The sequence below is a fragment of the Phaseolus vulgaris genome, chromosome 8 (assembly GCF_000499845.2).
Source record: "Phaseolus vulgaris cultivar G19833 chromosome 8, P. vulgaris v2.0, whole genome shotgun sequence".
In the NCBI taxonomy this organism is placed as follows: Eukaryota; Viridiplantae; Streptophyta; class Magnoliopsida; order Fabales; family Fabaceae; genus Phaseolus; species Phaseolus vulgaris.
The window spans coordinates 33,077,005-33,091,686 of NC_023752.2; the positions used below are offsets into that span (position 1 = coordinate 33,077,005).

At 44.1% G+C, this 14,682-nt stretch overlaps 1 protein-coding gene and 1 long non-coding RNA gene across 2 annotated transcripts; both read right to left on the reverse strand.

Annotated features, from left to right (window-relative positions):
* Positions 1 to 5,178: 5,178 nt before the first annotated feature.
* Positions 5,179 to 5,586, reverse strand: LOC137824970 (uncharacterized). Its single transcript, XM_068630641.1, has one exon. It carries the CDS (start codon positions 5,584 to 5,586, stop codon positions 5,179 to 5,181), a length of 408 nt encoding a protein of 135 aa, XP_068486742.1.
* Positions 5,587 to 6,872: 1,286 nt separating this feature from the next.
* Positions 6,873 to 7,657, reverse strand: LOC137824510 (uncharacterized). Its single transcript, XR_011083266.1, has 3 exons — positions 7,506 to 7,657; positions 7,010 to 7,378; positions 6,873 to 6,975 (listed from the first exon to the last, which is right to left on the reverse strand). It is a non-coding gene; the product is annotated as an uncharacterized lncRNA (long non-coding RNA).
* Positions 7,658 to 14,682: the final 7,025 nt, after the last annotated feature.

Consider the following 14,682-nt stretch of genomic DNA (forward strand, 5'->3'; position numbering starts at 1 on the left):
CATGGCGTGTAGGCGCACGGTGAAAGACTTCAAGGCTTCCTGGAGAGGAGCTGGAAGGCTTGGAGTTGTTGGAGGAGCTGAAGGTTGGTGCTCACCACCACCCTCGCAAGGTTGGATGGCGAGAGGAGCCTCGAGGCGTGGTGGTGAGGCGGGGAGTTCTGTTGCAGCTTGAGAGGAAGCTTGCGTATCATCAAGATGTTCAGGTGCAGCCTCAGGAGCCGAGGCGTTTGAAGCAAGAACATCCCCAGCGGACTCGAAGGGCGTGGAGGCGCTGGGGGGGTTCTCGACGTAGTTAGGAGGGGCGACCTCAGCTGCTGGTTGTTCAGTTGCAACTCCCCTTTTTCTTTTGCAGATCAGCCCGTCCTCGGTGCTCTCATCAGCTTCATCATTTGATACAACCCTGGGCGCCTTCCTCTTGGTCTTCTTGGGTAGTAATTTCTTCCGCTCAGGGGCGGGAAGAGCAGCGGCGTTACACGGGCCAACTGGTGGAGGATTGCCTTGAGCAGCGGCGATCTCTGCAACCGAGTTCGGGACGGTTTGAGAGCCCGCCGCTAGAGTATGGAGCTTGGCTATGAAGCGCAGCTCAGCCATCCTTCCTTTTCCCAGCATCATATCTGCACAAAGAGGCCAACAATTACAAACTAGTATGCGCAAGAAGATGAGCAGTGTAAGTCAATGCATGGAATAAGTTAAGACTATGCGCGAATCAGAACTGCGACATCAAAGTAAAAAAACAGGGTGATGCGAATTCAAGCTAAGGGGACTCGGAGGTAGGACTTAAAGACGAACCTATATGAACGTCAAGTTGGCCTTCTTGGAACTCAAAGGTGATGATGGAGGAGGTGACCAGCGTCACGTTGGAGGAGGCGACTCCTTTCCAGAATTTGCATAAGTCTTTGTCGAGCTCCCCCATCTTCTCTGGCCCCCTAGCCCTCCTGAAGCTAGCCTCTTTCTTCCCCTTGTTCACCCAATACAAGGGGAACCCGTCGAGGAGGGTGGGGTCTTGATCGCTGCAGCAGACGCGCACGAATTTCCCTTTCCAGTCTTTATAAGATTGCTGGAAGATGGAGAGGATGGACCTCCCAGCAACCCCATTGAGGCTGACCCATAGGCGATCACCCGGGTTCTTGGCCTCGAACAGGTAAAGGAAAACATCCACCGAAGCCGGATGCCCCAAGTGCGCACAAATGATTTGGTACGCCCTGACGAACGCCCAGTTGTTGGGGTGAAGCTGGGCGGGGGCTATGTCAAGCTCCGTTAGAAGCTCCCTCTCGAAGCGATTGAAAGGGAATCGGAGCTTGACTTTCTTGAACATTGTGGTGTAGACAAAGCAGAAGGGCTCGCTGTCGCTTCCCTGGTTGTCAGTGCAAATGGGTTCTCCGGGAGGGCAGGGGCGAACGGACACCTTGTCGTCGTGTTCTTTGCTGAAAGAAAGGTGAGCTGGATCACCTCTCTTGAGGCGGATGACGTCGACGTCGGTATTGATGGAGGAGGTCTCACCCAGCAAAGCTGAAGAGGCCCAAGGGTACAGTTGCTTGTAGTTTGGGAGGGGCCTCACAATCGCGCTGGTGTGAGGTGGGTTTGGCTGCGGTTGGCTGGGTCGAGAAGATGCGGACCTCGTGACCTAGCTCGAAGGGACGTTAGGATCCCTTGGTGGGTTGCGGGAGGAAGAAGGGTTGGCCCTACGAGTTTTCGTCGGAGGGTTTTGAGGAGATGGAGGAGGGTTTGGTGTAACTTTGGAGCGAGCCATCAGAAAAGCTGCAAAGAGAATGAAAAGGGAAGAGATGAGAGTTTGAAGCAGAGGGACCCAACAGAAAAGAAGAAGGCATAGAGGACAAGGGGGGCTTGCAGAGAAAGGGTTAGAAACCCTAAGCGCAGAAAAAAAGCGAAGCAAGGAAAAACATCCCACAACGTATGCTCCAGACAGTTAATGGATGATGCAAACCGTTTAAAATGCAGCAAATATCAGTGGGAGTGAGAAAAAGGTTACCTTTTGATGATCGAAAGAGCGTTCAGTAAAGGATGTTTGAAGGAGTCGAAGTTTTCGCTGAAGAGTTTCGAGAGCTTGGAGTGAGGAAGAAGATAATGAAATAGTGAAGTGGCACGAAGTGTTTAAGAGTTTTGAAGAGTTTCGAAGAGTTTCGAACGTTGCGAGAAGCGCAAACGGCAACGAATAATGGTCGTTGATGAGTCCACATGTCGAATGATCGAAGGGGTTGGTGAAATGTCAAATCAGTGAACAGTATAAGCGCCAACGCACACGGCCACGTAGGTCGCCGAAAATTCAACCCTTTAGTCTTTTCATTGAACGAGTCGCAACTCAAGACTGGGGGGCTTGTGTACTGACCAGGTCATCGGGTATGATGACGTGTCTAGCACGTGACTACGTGGGGCGTGCTCAGCAGAACACGTGGACAAGAGAAAGATGAACTGTTCAGAAGTGAGCATAGTCGCCGATTCGTGGAACCGGCGTTCTATAGTAAACATGGTCGGTTGTCGCTGGGGTTGTGTGTCATCGGCACGGTAGACAATGGAAGATCAGGTGGTCTGACATCGCCACAAGGAGCACATCATCGAATCTCCCAGTAAGCTTAGTTAAAGCTGCAGGAGGCTCAAAAGAGTGAGTTCAAGCGTGTAAGTTCAGTAAGACGATTGTTGCGCCAACATAGGGCGTGAAGGTCGTGTGGGTTGAAGGGAACAGTTTGCCCATCAGCGACAGGATTCCTAGAGTGGACATTCGTTGGTGGCAAGGTTTCTTCATCTAGAACATGCATGGCGTAGCAATAAGGAAGGTGCCACTTGCGACAAGCGATATCACAGAGATGGTGCACTTTTCTGCATTCGATACTCGCCTTGTCAGGTGGTGTTCCAGAGCATATTACGTGCTAGATTACTCCTTGAATAGGACACTTAGCCGCGCGACTGGTTATTACACAGAAATAACGCTCAAGTTACCCCAACCCAGATGACGACACGTGTAGGGTTGGATGCTACCTGTTTATCCCAACCTAGATGATGACACGTTTAGGGTTGGATGCAATATGGAAATGACGCTCGAGTTATCCTAGCTCAGATGATGACACGTGTAAGGCTGGGTGCTACCTGCTACCCCAACCCAGATGGTGACACGTGCAGGGTTGGATGCGAGCCACACGTCCAAAGCGTAACTGCCTGGAGAGAGAAAAAACCTAGCTATAAAGGTAAACTTAACAAAATTTGCAGAGGTACGTTTTCATTACGGCTCATTATTCTGGGTTGAGTGCACTTTAGTACGGTTCTACATAGTATAGTTTTCTCTCAGTTTTTGGGTCTTCTTGTCACTAACTTGAGCGTCGGAGCGCCACCGGCCGCAGAGGCGCCACTTTGTGCTTTTCAGGTTCTCAGAGAGGCTATCTGTGGTGTGGACTTGAAGGACACGTGGTGTCAAGCTAGTGAGGGAGATCGTGACGAGGCAACGCTCTTGCGCCTAGGTCAACCGGCAGGAACAATAAAAAAAACTCAATTCATCTTGTTCATCATCCTCCATGATCACTGTGCAAAAACTTACACCAGGTCACGACATCCTAAACCATTTTTTTGAATGACTAACACATTAACCTCTGCCACACTCGATTCCAGTTGGCCATTACTGCAATAAATGAAATCATTCATACTAAAGCTAATCACAATTTGTATTTAAGCATACAAAAAAGCATTTTGAATAAAATTATAGTAATACTATCAAGAAAGTCCAATTCAAAAGTATACTTATGTTGTTATTTTATTTAACAACATATTTCACTATGTTAAATTGAGATTCTAAGATATGAAGATAGATAAATAACACTTACTAAATTAAAAAAAATATTATTGTAATTATTATTAATATTAACTGTTCCTGCTGGCTAACCAAATATGCCTTCGTGCGTCTACGTCACTCTCACGTCTAGAATCCCTACACTTCACACGTGCTTTATGCTTAAAAACACAAAGATAAAGGGCGCCCTAGAGGTCGTTTGCACTCCGACGCTCAAGTCAATCTTAGGGCTAGGAAACACCAAAACTATATCGTATGTCACTGTGTGTGTTAAGCGGCGCAAATGAATAGCGTACCTTACTAAGTTTGTTACTTCCCTTTACATAGCCTGAAACTAGGGTTTCCTCTTTACCCAAAATGGGCTTTCTGAGGGGGTGGGCCCAACACTGTCGTTACCCACTCTTAGGATAACCTAGCGCGTGGGTTCCCTAACTAGAGTGCAACCTCTGACGGGGTGACCACCTAGATGCCTCCTCGTGCACCTGATCTCTGGGATCACCCGCCTTGGGAGTGCCCTAGCTGTTCACGCGCCATGCATGTAGCTCGTGTTATGCCTGAACGCGTCATCCACTCCACACGCATGGACTCTCGTGACCTAGGCTCTTCCCTTACTGATAACTGGTGTGTGGTCTGGGATCCACCTCTCGTGGCCCAGCTCTGCTGTTTGGGTCCCGATGTCCGACCTCTCAACACTGTCTAGTGGCACGTCGTTACATCCTAGTGACCGATGTCTGACTGCTCTTTGGTTCCTTAGCGCACGTGCTTCGAGAGGTACTGGCCCACACCGCTCGTGGGACCCTGCTCACGTGGCATAAATATTACCAGTGGTCAACGACGCCCGATGACTGATCGGTACATTAACATTATTATTATTGATATTACTATTAATAATAATAATTTTAATAATAATAAGAAGAAGAAACCAAAACAAAATACAAACTTTGAGAAAAGCTCAAAGAGAAAAATTAACAAAAAAAAATACTAAAATAGAAACGGTAATTAAGCAAAGAATTTAAAAAAAGAATTTTAAAAGCATGTAAGATATTAAAATATTAATCTATTTTACCACGTCGACAATTGTATACTTATACTTGCTCAATTATTATGACACAACTATTATGTGTTTGTTCATATGTCACGATCCTATTCAAACAACTGATGATAAATTAACAATCTAATGATATAAAAAAGGAATATTTTTGTCATTTTATAAAAAAAAAAAAATTAAGTAAAGAAAAAGGATTGTCCAGTGAAACAAGGTTCTCAATGTATTATTTTTCCATTCCAAATGAAAATGCTTGTTTGGTGTGACTTTATTCAGAGAGAGTTTTGGTGGAAAACAAAGAAACCCTTGATCTTGAAAAGAACACATTCTCCAGCAGTCACGTGAAGGATGGGCCATCCTTTCCCAGGTCCATGGAAGACTTAGCCGACGACGGAACAGAAGCGTAACGAGATGAAAAATCACAACCATAATGTTCCTGTCGTTTCTCTCTCGTTCCGTCATCAAAGTTTTGCGCATAACTACGAGCATCATAGTGAAATGAGCCTTGCTTTCTATACCCAATGGACCGATTTTTATTAAACCTACGGTTGAAGGTTTTCCATTTGGACCTTGCCACAACTTTTGACCATTCCCTTATCTTAGTCCACCCTTTCACCCACCATTGAACCTTCTTCTCCGGCGACAACCTAGTTTTGGAGTTGTCTCCAAAGCAGCAAATGTTGAAGCAGCAACCTCTCTTGGAGAACACAATATCTTGCATGTCGTCATCAACGTCTCTTACCATGTTCGACGATAGTGACATCTTCTCGCCTGAGAAAGGAGAGAGGGAATGATATCTTTATATCAAAACTCTCTCTCCCTTTCTGTCATAGGTTTTGCATTCTGCGAGATATTATAACCAATGCACAAGTTGTTTTAGCAAAACAGAAATACCGTAGAACAGATAGGTTGCTAGATTAATAGTTGTCAACGTCCCTTCAAATCTCATATGCCAGTTGGCTCCATGTAATAGTTTTTTTTTTTTCAAACAGAACTTTCATAGACTTGGAATCTTCTAATCTAAATTAATCGCAACACTTCATTTTGTATGCTTTTTTATTTTTTTTAAAAGAGATCATATATATATATATATATATATATATATATATATATATATATATATGTGAAAATGTTACTTTTAAGAGTTGCATTTCAATAAAAGATTATTTTTTTTCTCTAATTATAATTTGGTGTAGGAATATAACATATCAACACTTTGTATTCTAGAATCCTCGGATTCTTATGTTGATAAATGATTTACCTTGCTAATTAATAACATTTTAAAAATAGACCTTTATATAGAATACAAATTATATTTGACAATGTAATATATTTTCACATTTTCTTTTCTTAGGTAATGGTGAGATTTTAATCATTTAAACCTTTTAATTTTATCAAATAGAATCTTTAAGTTTTATTATGTATTAAGAAGTAAACCTTAAGCTTATAAGGTGAACTGAAAGATGAAGTTTACATCCACTTATATATTACGGAATGTTTTTAATATTTAGTCGATGTGAGATCTTCAACACACTTTACTCAAGTTGAGATTGTCAACTTGTGCATGAGGATATATATATATATATATATGTATATATATATATACATATGTATGTACATATGTATGTATGTATACATACATATGTATATGTATGTACATATGTATGTATGTATACATATATATATATATATTAGTTGTATGATAGTGGTCCGATAATGAATAGTCTGATAAGCCAAACAAATTATCGATGGGATAAATTGTAAATGACTCTGATATCATATCAAGAAGTAGACTTTAAGTCTAACTTAATCTTATAAGGTGAGGTTTGTATCCATTTTTATATTATTAAATGTTTGTATCTTCAATGTTTTTTATCAGCAAAGAAAAAATAAATTAAATGAGGGTATTTTAGGGATACCCTAACCCTTATACAAAATACCATTTCAATCTGCCGATAGTCCAAACACCACAAAAATCCCACCAAATATCTCCCAAAAAACACTACCTACATTAATCTTAATACTTTCATAGAGCTAGGAACTAAACTTTATACCAAAGAAGATGCCCAGATTCCATAATACACAAAAACAATTTTACTCATACAACCATTGATGATCTTTCCTTGTATTCTACCTTACCACATACTGTTTCAATTGATATGCAATACCAAACAAAAACACTGCATTTTAGATAGTTATTCCTATGACTAGTTTCCACACTTGCACCTGGCTAGCCAGTTGCCTCTTGTGACCGTTGGCATTGTCATAGGTAAGAACCCTTTCCAAATATGCAAAGCCATTTTCATTCCCTCTTCCTTGCATGCTATGTGTACTCCACGGTTTCCATGCAATCCATTTTTGCATAACCTTTCCCTTCACCTGTACTTTGCATCTGCTGTAGATTCTTCTATTTCTGCATCTTCTCCTTCCAGCTCCTTCATACTCCAAGATCTTCTCTGGTATCGATATGACCATATGCCAATACCGGTACCAACAAAGATTATACCAAAAAGAGAACTGGACAACAACCTTTCACCCTGCAAAACAAAAAGAGTACCAAGAGTACCAATGACACTGTACATGTAGAAAAAATGAAGATAACAAAAAATAGAGCCCTTTTTTAACCGTTATGCATCTAAAAAGCCGCCCTTTTTTGCCCCCTACCTGAAACACCAGCATATGATTGCCCTCCAAAGATCTAACTTTTGATACTACGGATACATCTTCTAGGGTACATACACCAATCACAATATGAAAAAATAGCCTTTAGAATTTTGTTTGTTATCCATACCTAAGCTCTCAATTGTGCCCCTCCAAAAATTTCCTCTCCATCTCTTACTCCATTATTAAAAATGAACTTGTTTCTTTGTTCACAAATGCCTCTCACCACTGCCACTCACGTAACTTTCCATATCAATCACCACTGCCACCCACATGACTTTCCATATCAAATTTGGCTGTGTCTAAGTTACCTAATCTGAAATGATAAAAATTTTGTTCTATCTCGTTATGTGTCATACTATATTCTTCAGTCCATTTATTACACCTATTCCAAACAGTCCATTTATTACACCAATTCCAAACGTAAAAAAAGTAGATTCCTCTTCCCCTCTGCACATAACACAACAATCAAATGATATAGGTAGATAATATATGTACAACTCTTTTCTTAAGATTTACCTTGTAACTAACCTGTTCAAACTCACTTTCCAAACAAAATGGGCAGCTTTAGGTGCACTTTCAATTTCCAGATAATTGAATAAAAATTAGATGTATTCTCACCTTCTTTTTTATTTATAATTTCATAAGCAAATTTAACAATATAATGCCCTTCTTGTTCTCCTTTCCACTTCCAATTATCCCTCACATCTATATACAATTTAAGATTTTCCAATTCATGTAAGAAATTACTAACTAATGGTTGTTCCCACCACTAAAACCATTGTCTCCTCCTGCCTATCTTCCAAACTCACCTACCATTGTCCCACACCCCATCTCACTGGTTTTTCCTTGCTTACAAACACTATTACTATAAAGCCTTGGATACCTTATAGCCAGCAGATCTTCACCACTCCATCTATCCTCCCAAAACCCAAACCTACACCCATTACCAACCACCCATCTGATATTATTATCAAGCTAATTGGCATTATTCCTCTCTCTACACACCTTTTTTAAGTCCACCAACCAAGCGGATTCATCTGATATTAAGATTTTTTTCCACAATCCAGTTTGTTCATGAGTCTCCATCTCATTTTCCAAGTAATACCATATTGAAACCCTTTATATCTTTTACCCCCAAACCTCCCTCCTCTTCTCGCGGCCTACATATTTTCAACTAACTTAGCCCAATGTATTTTCCTAGCATCTTGACCCCAATCCCAAAATCCCGAACAAATTGTTGTACTTTCCTAATTTACTGCAACAATAATGTTCCTATCTTAAGTGATCTCCAACATTATGAATATTTTGTTTTAGTTTTTTAATGAAAACTAAAACCACTGAAATTGAAGAAGACGTCGTTAAATTTGTATTATGAATTATAATAGCCATCAAATCAGCATTAAAATAAAATCAACATTAAAATAATGGAGGAAGATTCCCATAAATACTAAAGCAAAATTCGTGTGTATATAACTTTGTATCTCTCGAGTCTAACGCTATTGGATCCAACTACATCCCTAAACGCATATCCATATATACTAGACACCCATTATTTCTTTAGAAAATTCTTTATCATTAAAATCCAACCTCGCAAATGTTAAAATTCTCAATGACAACATTTTGGTTTAACTAAATATAACTTTAATCTTAATAATTTTTAAATTTTGATATTGGTATATTTAAAAATATTAATTTTCAATTTCTGTTAAAACCAACCACTGAATTTTGTTCCCACATACTTTGGTTTTGATACTTTCAAACTAATCACTAAACCCGTATTTTGAATTAAAGAGAAATGAATAAAGAAAAGAAAGGAATAAAAAGAAAGTGCATAATGAAATTGATTAGAGTGAGGGAAGAAGAGTGTAAAACGTGTGAAAACGAGTAATAAGTTTCTAATGATTGATGTAACAAAAAAAGAATATTAAGATTAATTGTGTAATTAATTACAAAATTTTCTTTAGTTGTATTTTAATAAGGACGAGTATAAATTAATTTAAAAAATGGTAAATTGGGAAAATTAATCTATGTAATGGAAATAATATTTTTAAAATAACTCAGTCGATGTTAATTGTTATTGTACCGCCCTGGTGGACGGGTGTGATGACGTGGCATCCTGCTACGGTATAGGCGTGTTGACAAGGCGCCAGGTTGGCAGATGGGAAGGAAGTCGGGAGGCACGTGTGGTCGCCGATTGTTAAGTTGGCGTGTTCCGATTTCCAGTTTACCAGAATAGGCGATCGCCAGGTTGAAAGGTGAAGTCGCCAGATGTAGACTCAGGCGACCAGGCAGTCGGAGATCGCCAGAACAAGCACATCGCCGAAGATGAAGGAGAAGCAGATTATGAAGGCGGCCGGCGAGACCACAGGGAAGGTGTATGAAGGCCCTAACTCGCCAGTTTCAGTAGAGATCGCACTCCTGAGTTAGCTATGCACTGGGCAGTACCATGCATAGGTAACTTAGCCAAAATGAGAGTAGAAGCAGCGCCAAGTCAGGGAGCCTCCAGATGATGGCACGTGTACAGTTGGATGCGAGCCACGTGTCCGATTCTGTAACTGCCAGGAGAGAGAAAACCACCAGGTATATAAGAGTTCTTAACAGATTTTCTAAGGTACGCGCGTTCAGTTCATACACTTTACGCTTGCGAGTGACAGAGCTGTTTGTGAAAGAGAGAGTTTGCACGGTTCCAGTTCTTAGTATTTGGTGATACCGTCACTGACTTGAGCGTCGGAGTGCGATCGGCCGCAGCGGCGCCGTGTCGTTTCTTTGCAGGTTCTTGAGATAGATCCAGAGGAGGAACGGAAGTGAGAAGCGGCGCGCACGTCGATCCTTTGACGAGGCATTCTCCAGCGCTCCGGTCAACAGGCGGGATCAGTTATATATGTTGAAGTTTGATTTGAGCAACTTGTATCATATCAAATATATGTTTTTTTAAATATAAAAAAAATTAACTACAACTTTGATTAAGTTCTTATCGATGTTAATATGTTTAAACAAACTGATCCTGTCGCCAACTCTAGCGTGGAGGAATTACTTTGTCGCTTCCTTACCCCGCCTATGCAACTGTGCTATCTGCAAGAATGCTCTTAGAACCTTCTCCGGGAACTTCAAACGCAACCTGCAAAACACACAGATGGCGCCTCTAGCGGCCGTTTGCACTCCGACGCTCAAGTTAGGTCACAGAACCACCAACAAAAATAATCTCACTCAATCTCTTTCTGATTCTCTCTCTCTGTGTCTGTGCCTAACAGAATTCTGTTACGCTATCCTCTGCGTGTGTCAGAATTCTGTTACGCTATTGTGCGAAAACGTACCACCATCAGTAAAGACGTGGGTGTCTGTGTTTTCTGTGTGTACCTTTCACGACGCGAAGTGCACATTTATCTTGGTCGCGCCCCTCTCAGATGGTGACACGTGGAGGCATGCAACTCACATCTAACCGTACACGTGCCACTACCTGAAGGGCTCTAGCGCATCTCTGTGTGCGCCTAAGTTATTCCCTTGCGGAGTAACTTAGCGCGTTTCTTCCATCTGGGTGAATCGCACACTCCCAGGAGAACGCCAGGTGTGGCTGGACTAGGCACACTCACCAAGCATTGCTCTTTGCATAAACGATTTCCCCTTCACGATGTCATGCACGTAATGGGTTAAGAGAGTCACCAATCACTGACCGGTTTACTAACTCCCTCAGGCCACTCTCGTGCACGATTCTACCGGCGAGCAGCTCCTCTTTCCCTGAGATATGATCATGCGAGGTCCATGCGTAACGCTCTCGCTGGGAATCTCAGTCCCAGTTTAACTGCGTGTAACACGAAACCCTGATGACCATGCACCCGATGACTGATCGGTGCTCTATTGCTTCTCGCGTTCTCCCCCCAGGTGTTTATCTTGGAACTGATCTGTCGGTGGCCACTCGGTTACTGACCACCGATCACCGTTCTGGGTGATCTCCTCCCTGATTTCTCTGCCGCCTGATCCACGTGTCACCCTGCAAGTGGTCCACGTGGTTATCTGCTGCTGACGTCATCGACTACCGATGACCGACCGGATCACAAGCCCCCCAGTCTCGAGCTGTGAACTCGTTCTCAGCGAAGAGACTAAGTGGTCGCGCCCTCGGTCCACGTGGCAAGTGGGGCCACATCACGTGCCACCTCACGTGTTGCCTTTTGACGTTATGACTTCCTCCCTTAATCTCGCGACACGTGGACGCATCAACCGCCAGCGTGGAGTGTCGCTAATGCTTCCCTTATTCATATAGGCGCGCGCCTTTACTGTTTCATCATCTTCTTCAATACTCCAACTCTCAGACTTACTTCGAATCTCCTCTCTGCGCGCCCAACTTTCTTCAAGCTGTCTTCCTCAAGACCTTCCGCAATCATCTAAAGGTATGACTTTTCTTCTTCCTTGATCCATTTAGGCTCTTTTCACCGATTGCATTCACCCCTTTCACTACCATGCATTCATCTTCTCTGTTTTTCTTCTTCTCAACCCGCGCTAGGGTTTTTGTGTTTCTCACTTCGCTTTCTACTTCTCCCGCTTCCTCTTCTTCGCCTGGACCTTTCTTTCTTCTTCCCATCCTCTGTTTTTCACCGAACCATTCATCATTCCCTCTTCTTCCGTTCATCTGACCTTTTTCTTTCCTCCATTGCAGTTATCTCGCAATGGCTCGCTTGAAGCAAACTGCTCGCATCGTCGCCTCATCCTCTGGTGCACAGCCTTCAGCAGGTGCACCAGCGTCACCTCCACCTGATGCAACTTCCTATCAGGACTACGCCAGGGTCTATGACTGGGCTCCCCTGGCATTGCTGGCTGAAACTTCCACTCAACTACCGAAAGGCCACCTCAAAACCCTTCTGAGCCACGACCCTGACGAGCCCTTCTGCGCCATCGACAGGGAGAATGATTTCAATGTTCGTATACGCATTCCTCCTCGAGGGATGCCAATCTGCGCGGACGATAGGGCTACCAATGGGGTGCCCTTCACCTTCATATACTCCACCATCTTCAAAAGGTTGAAGCTGCGCTTGCCCTTCACCTTCTTTGAGAAGGAGCTGATGATGGAGTTGAACGTCGCCCCTTGCCAACTCCATCCGAATGCCTGGGCTTTCATACGGGCATTCGAGATCCTCTGCAACTACTTTGGGCATAACGCCTCTGTAGACGTCTTCCTACATTTCTTCAAGGCGAAGAACCCTGGGGATAGGTCTTGGGTCAGCCTGAATGGAGTTGCTGGACGAGTGATCTTGGGCCTGTACCAGCAATCGTTTAAAGATTGGAAAGGCAGGTTCTACATGATATTTGCTACCCAACAAAGCCCAACGCTGCTCGAGGGGTTTCCCCTTTATTGGGTTCCTGGAGTCGAGTTTAAGAAACCCCGGGGCCTTGAAGCCATGGCTCCCTACGAGCGCGAGCTGTGTAGGTTGCTCCTAGGGGCAAAATATAACTCGGCCCTTCTCATCAAACACGAGTTTGATGTGGTGTCTCTGAAGAAGTACATAGGTAGGCTCTTCTTCTTGCACCTCTTAGAATACTTGCACACTCTCATGCATACTTGCATAGCATTTTATCCACTTGCATAATTATGCCATCTAACCCTTCTTTTTACCCTTGATGTAGACATGACTTCAGGGAAAGATAGGAGGAGGGCACTACTGGAGCTTGCTCGGACCAGGGGTGCCAAGGGGACTGGTTCTTCCTCCTCTACCATCGAGCCCATCGCGGCTCCACCTCTCTCGGTCGCGCCAGCTGAAGGCCCCGAGCCAGAGAAGAAGAGACGAAGGCTAGTAAAGGCCTTTCCCGCAACTGTTGCGGCCGCTGCTGCTCCTACCCCCTCAACCGAGGAGGAGAGTTCGGGCTCTCCTCTTATACATCGCAAGAGGAAACACCAAGAGGTTGGGGGGGCTTCATCTCTTAGGCCTGGGGAAATCGAAGTGGTGCAGATCGAGGAGGGTTCACCCCCACCTCCTCCTACTCAACCTGCCCCAGCACCAACTTCTTCCCCCTCCCCTCAGCGCCTACCATCTCCAATGCCCCAACTTCCGTCTCCAGCATCACTTCCACCTCCACCCCCAGCGGGCCAAGCTATTGGTCAACCCACTCCACCTGCTGGGAGTGATTCTGCCCACTCGGGGGGTTTCTCAAGACTTCCTGCATCGCCACCACCGCCAACCTCTGCTGCTACTGCTGAAGGTGGTGAGGCCAGCTTGCAGCCAAGCAGCTCTGGCGCTAGCAATGAAAATTTCAGTCGAGTCATTGCCTTGGTTCGACATTTCATACGCAGCCGGGAGCTTCTCGAATGGAGTGGGCAGGAGGTGGACATGCACTTGGCCAAGCAGATAGTGCTTTCCCTAGAGTTTTCCACCCAGCACCGCAAGCAACTGGTCCTGGAGAAGAGGGTCAAGGAGCTTGAGCACGACAAGGAGTCACTGCAGAGTGACTTTGAGGCTGCCCAAGGGTCCGTAGACCTGATGAGGGATATCGTGGAAAAATCCAGGAAAGAGTACCTATCGCAGGTCCAAGAGACCATCAAGACTGAGATCTTGATGGGGCAAACTGTCAATGCTCTGGACAGCGAAGTGGTGGAGCTGAGGAGCAAGGTAATCAACTTGGAGGCTGAGACTTCCTCCCTACGCCAACTGAACTCACAACTAGCGGGGGATCTCAAGTCTACCAAGGAGGAGGCCACTGATGGGGGGAAGAAACTTGAGAAGGCAGTGAACGAGCTTTCTGCGGTGAAGGTCGAGCTTGCCGAAGCAAAGGGCAAACTGGGAGAAGCTGCCTCTTCCATTGCTTCCCTCACCACTGAGAAGAACGCCTTGGAGACTTCAAAGCAAAAGCTCGAAGCTGAGAACGCCGAACTTATGAACGTGGGTGCTGACGCCCTTGCTGATGGGTTCGAGTTGGCATTCGAGCAGATTCGTTGCGTTCTTCCAGATTTGGACCTTACGCAGTTCAGCATCTACCACGAAGTTGTAGATGGCAAGCTCATTCCTCCTTCTTGAGTTTTCTTCTTGTAATTTCATATTTCTGCACAATCCTTGTACTTGAAACTTGTATAGACCTTGGTGTGAATATATACTTGCTTCAGCTATATGTTTCTTCTCTCGTATCTTCTTAAGCTTCGTCTTTCTTTTTGCACACGACCAACTGTTAACTAGCTTAGGTTTAGTGCGATCTG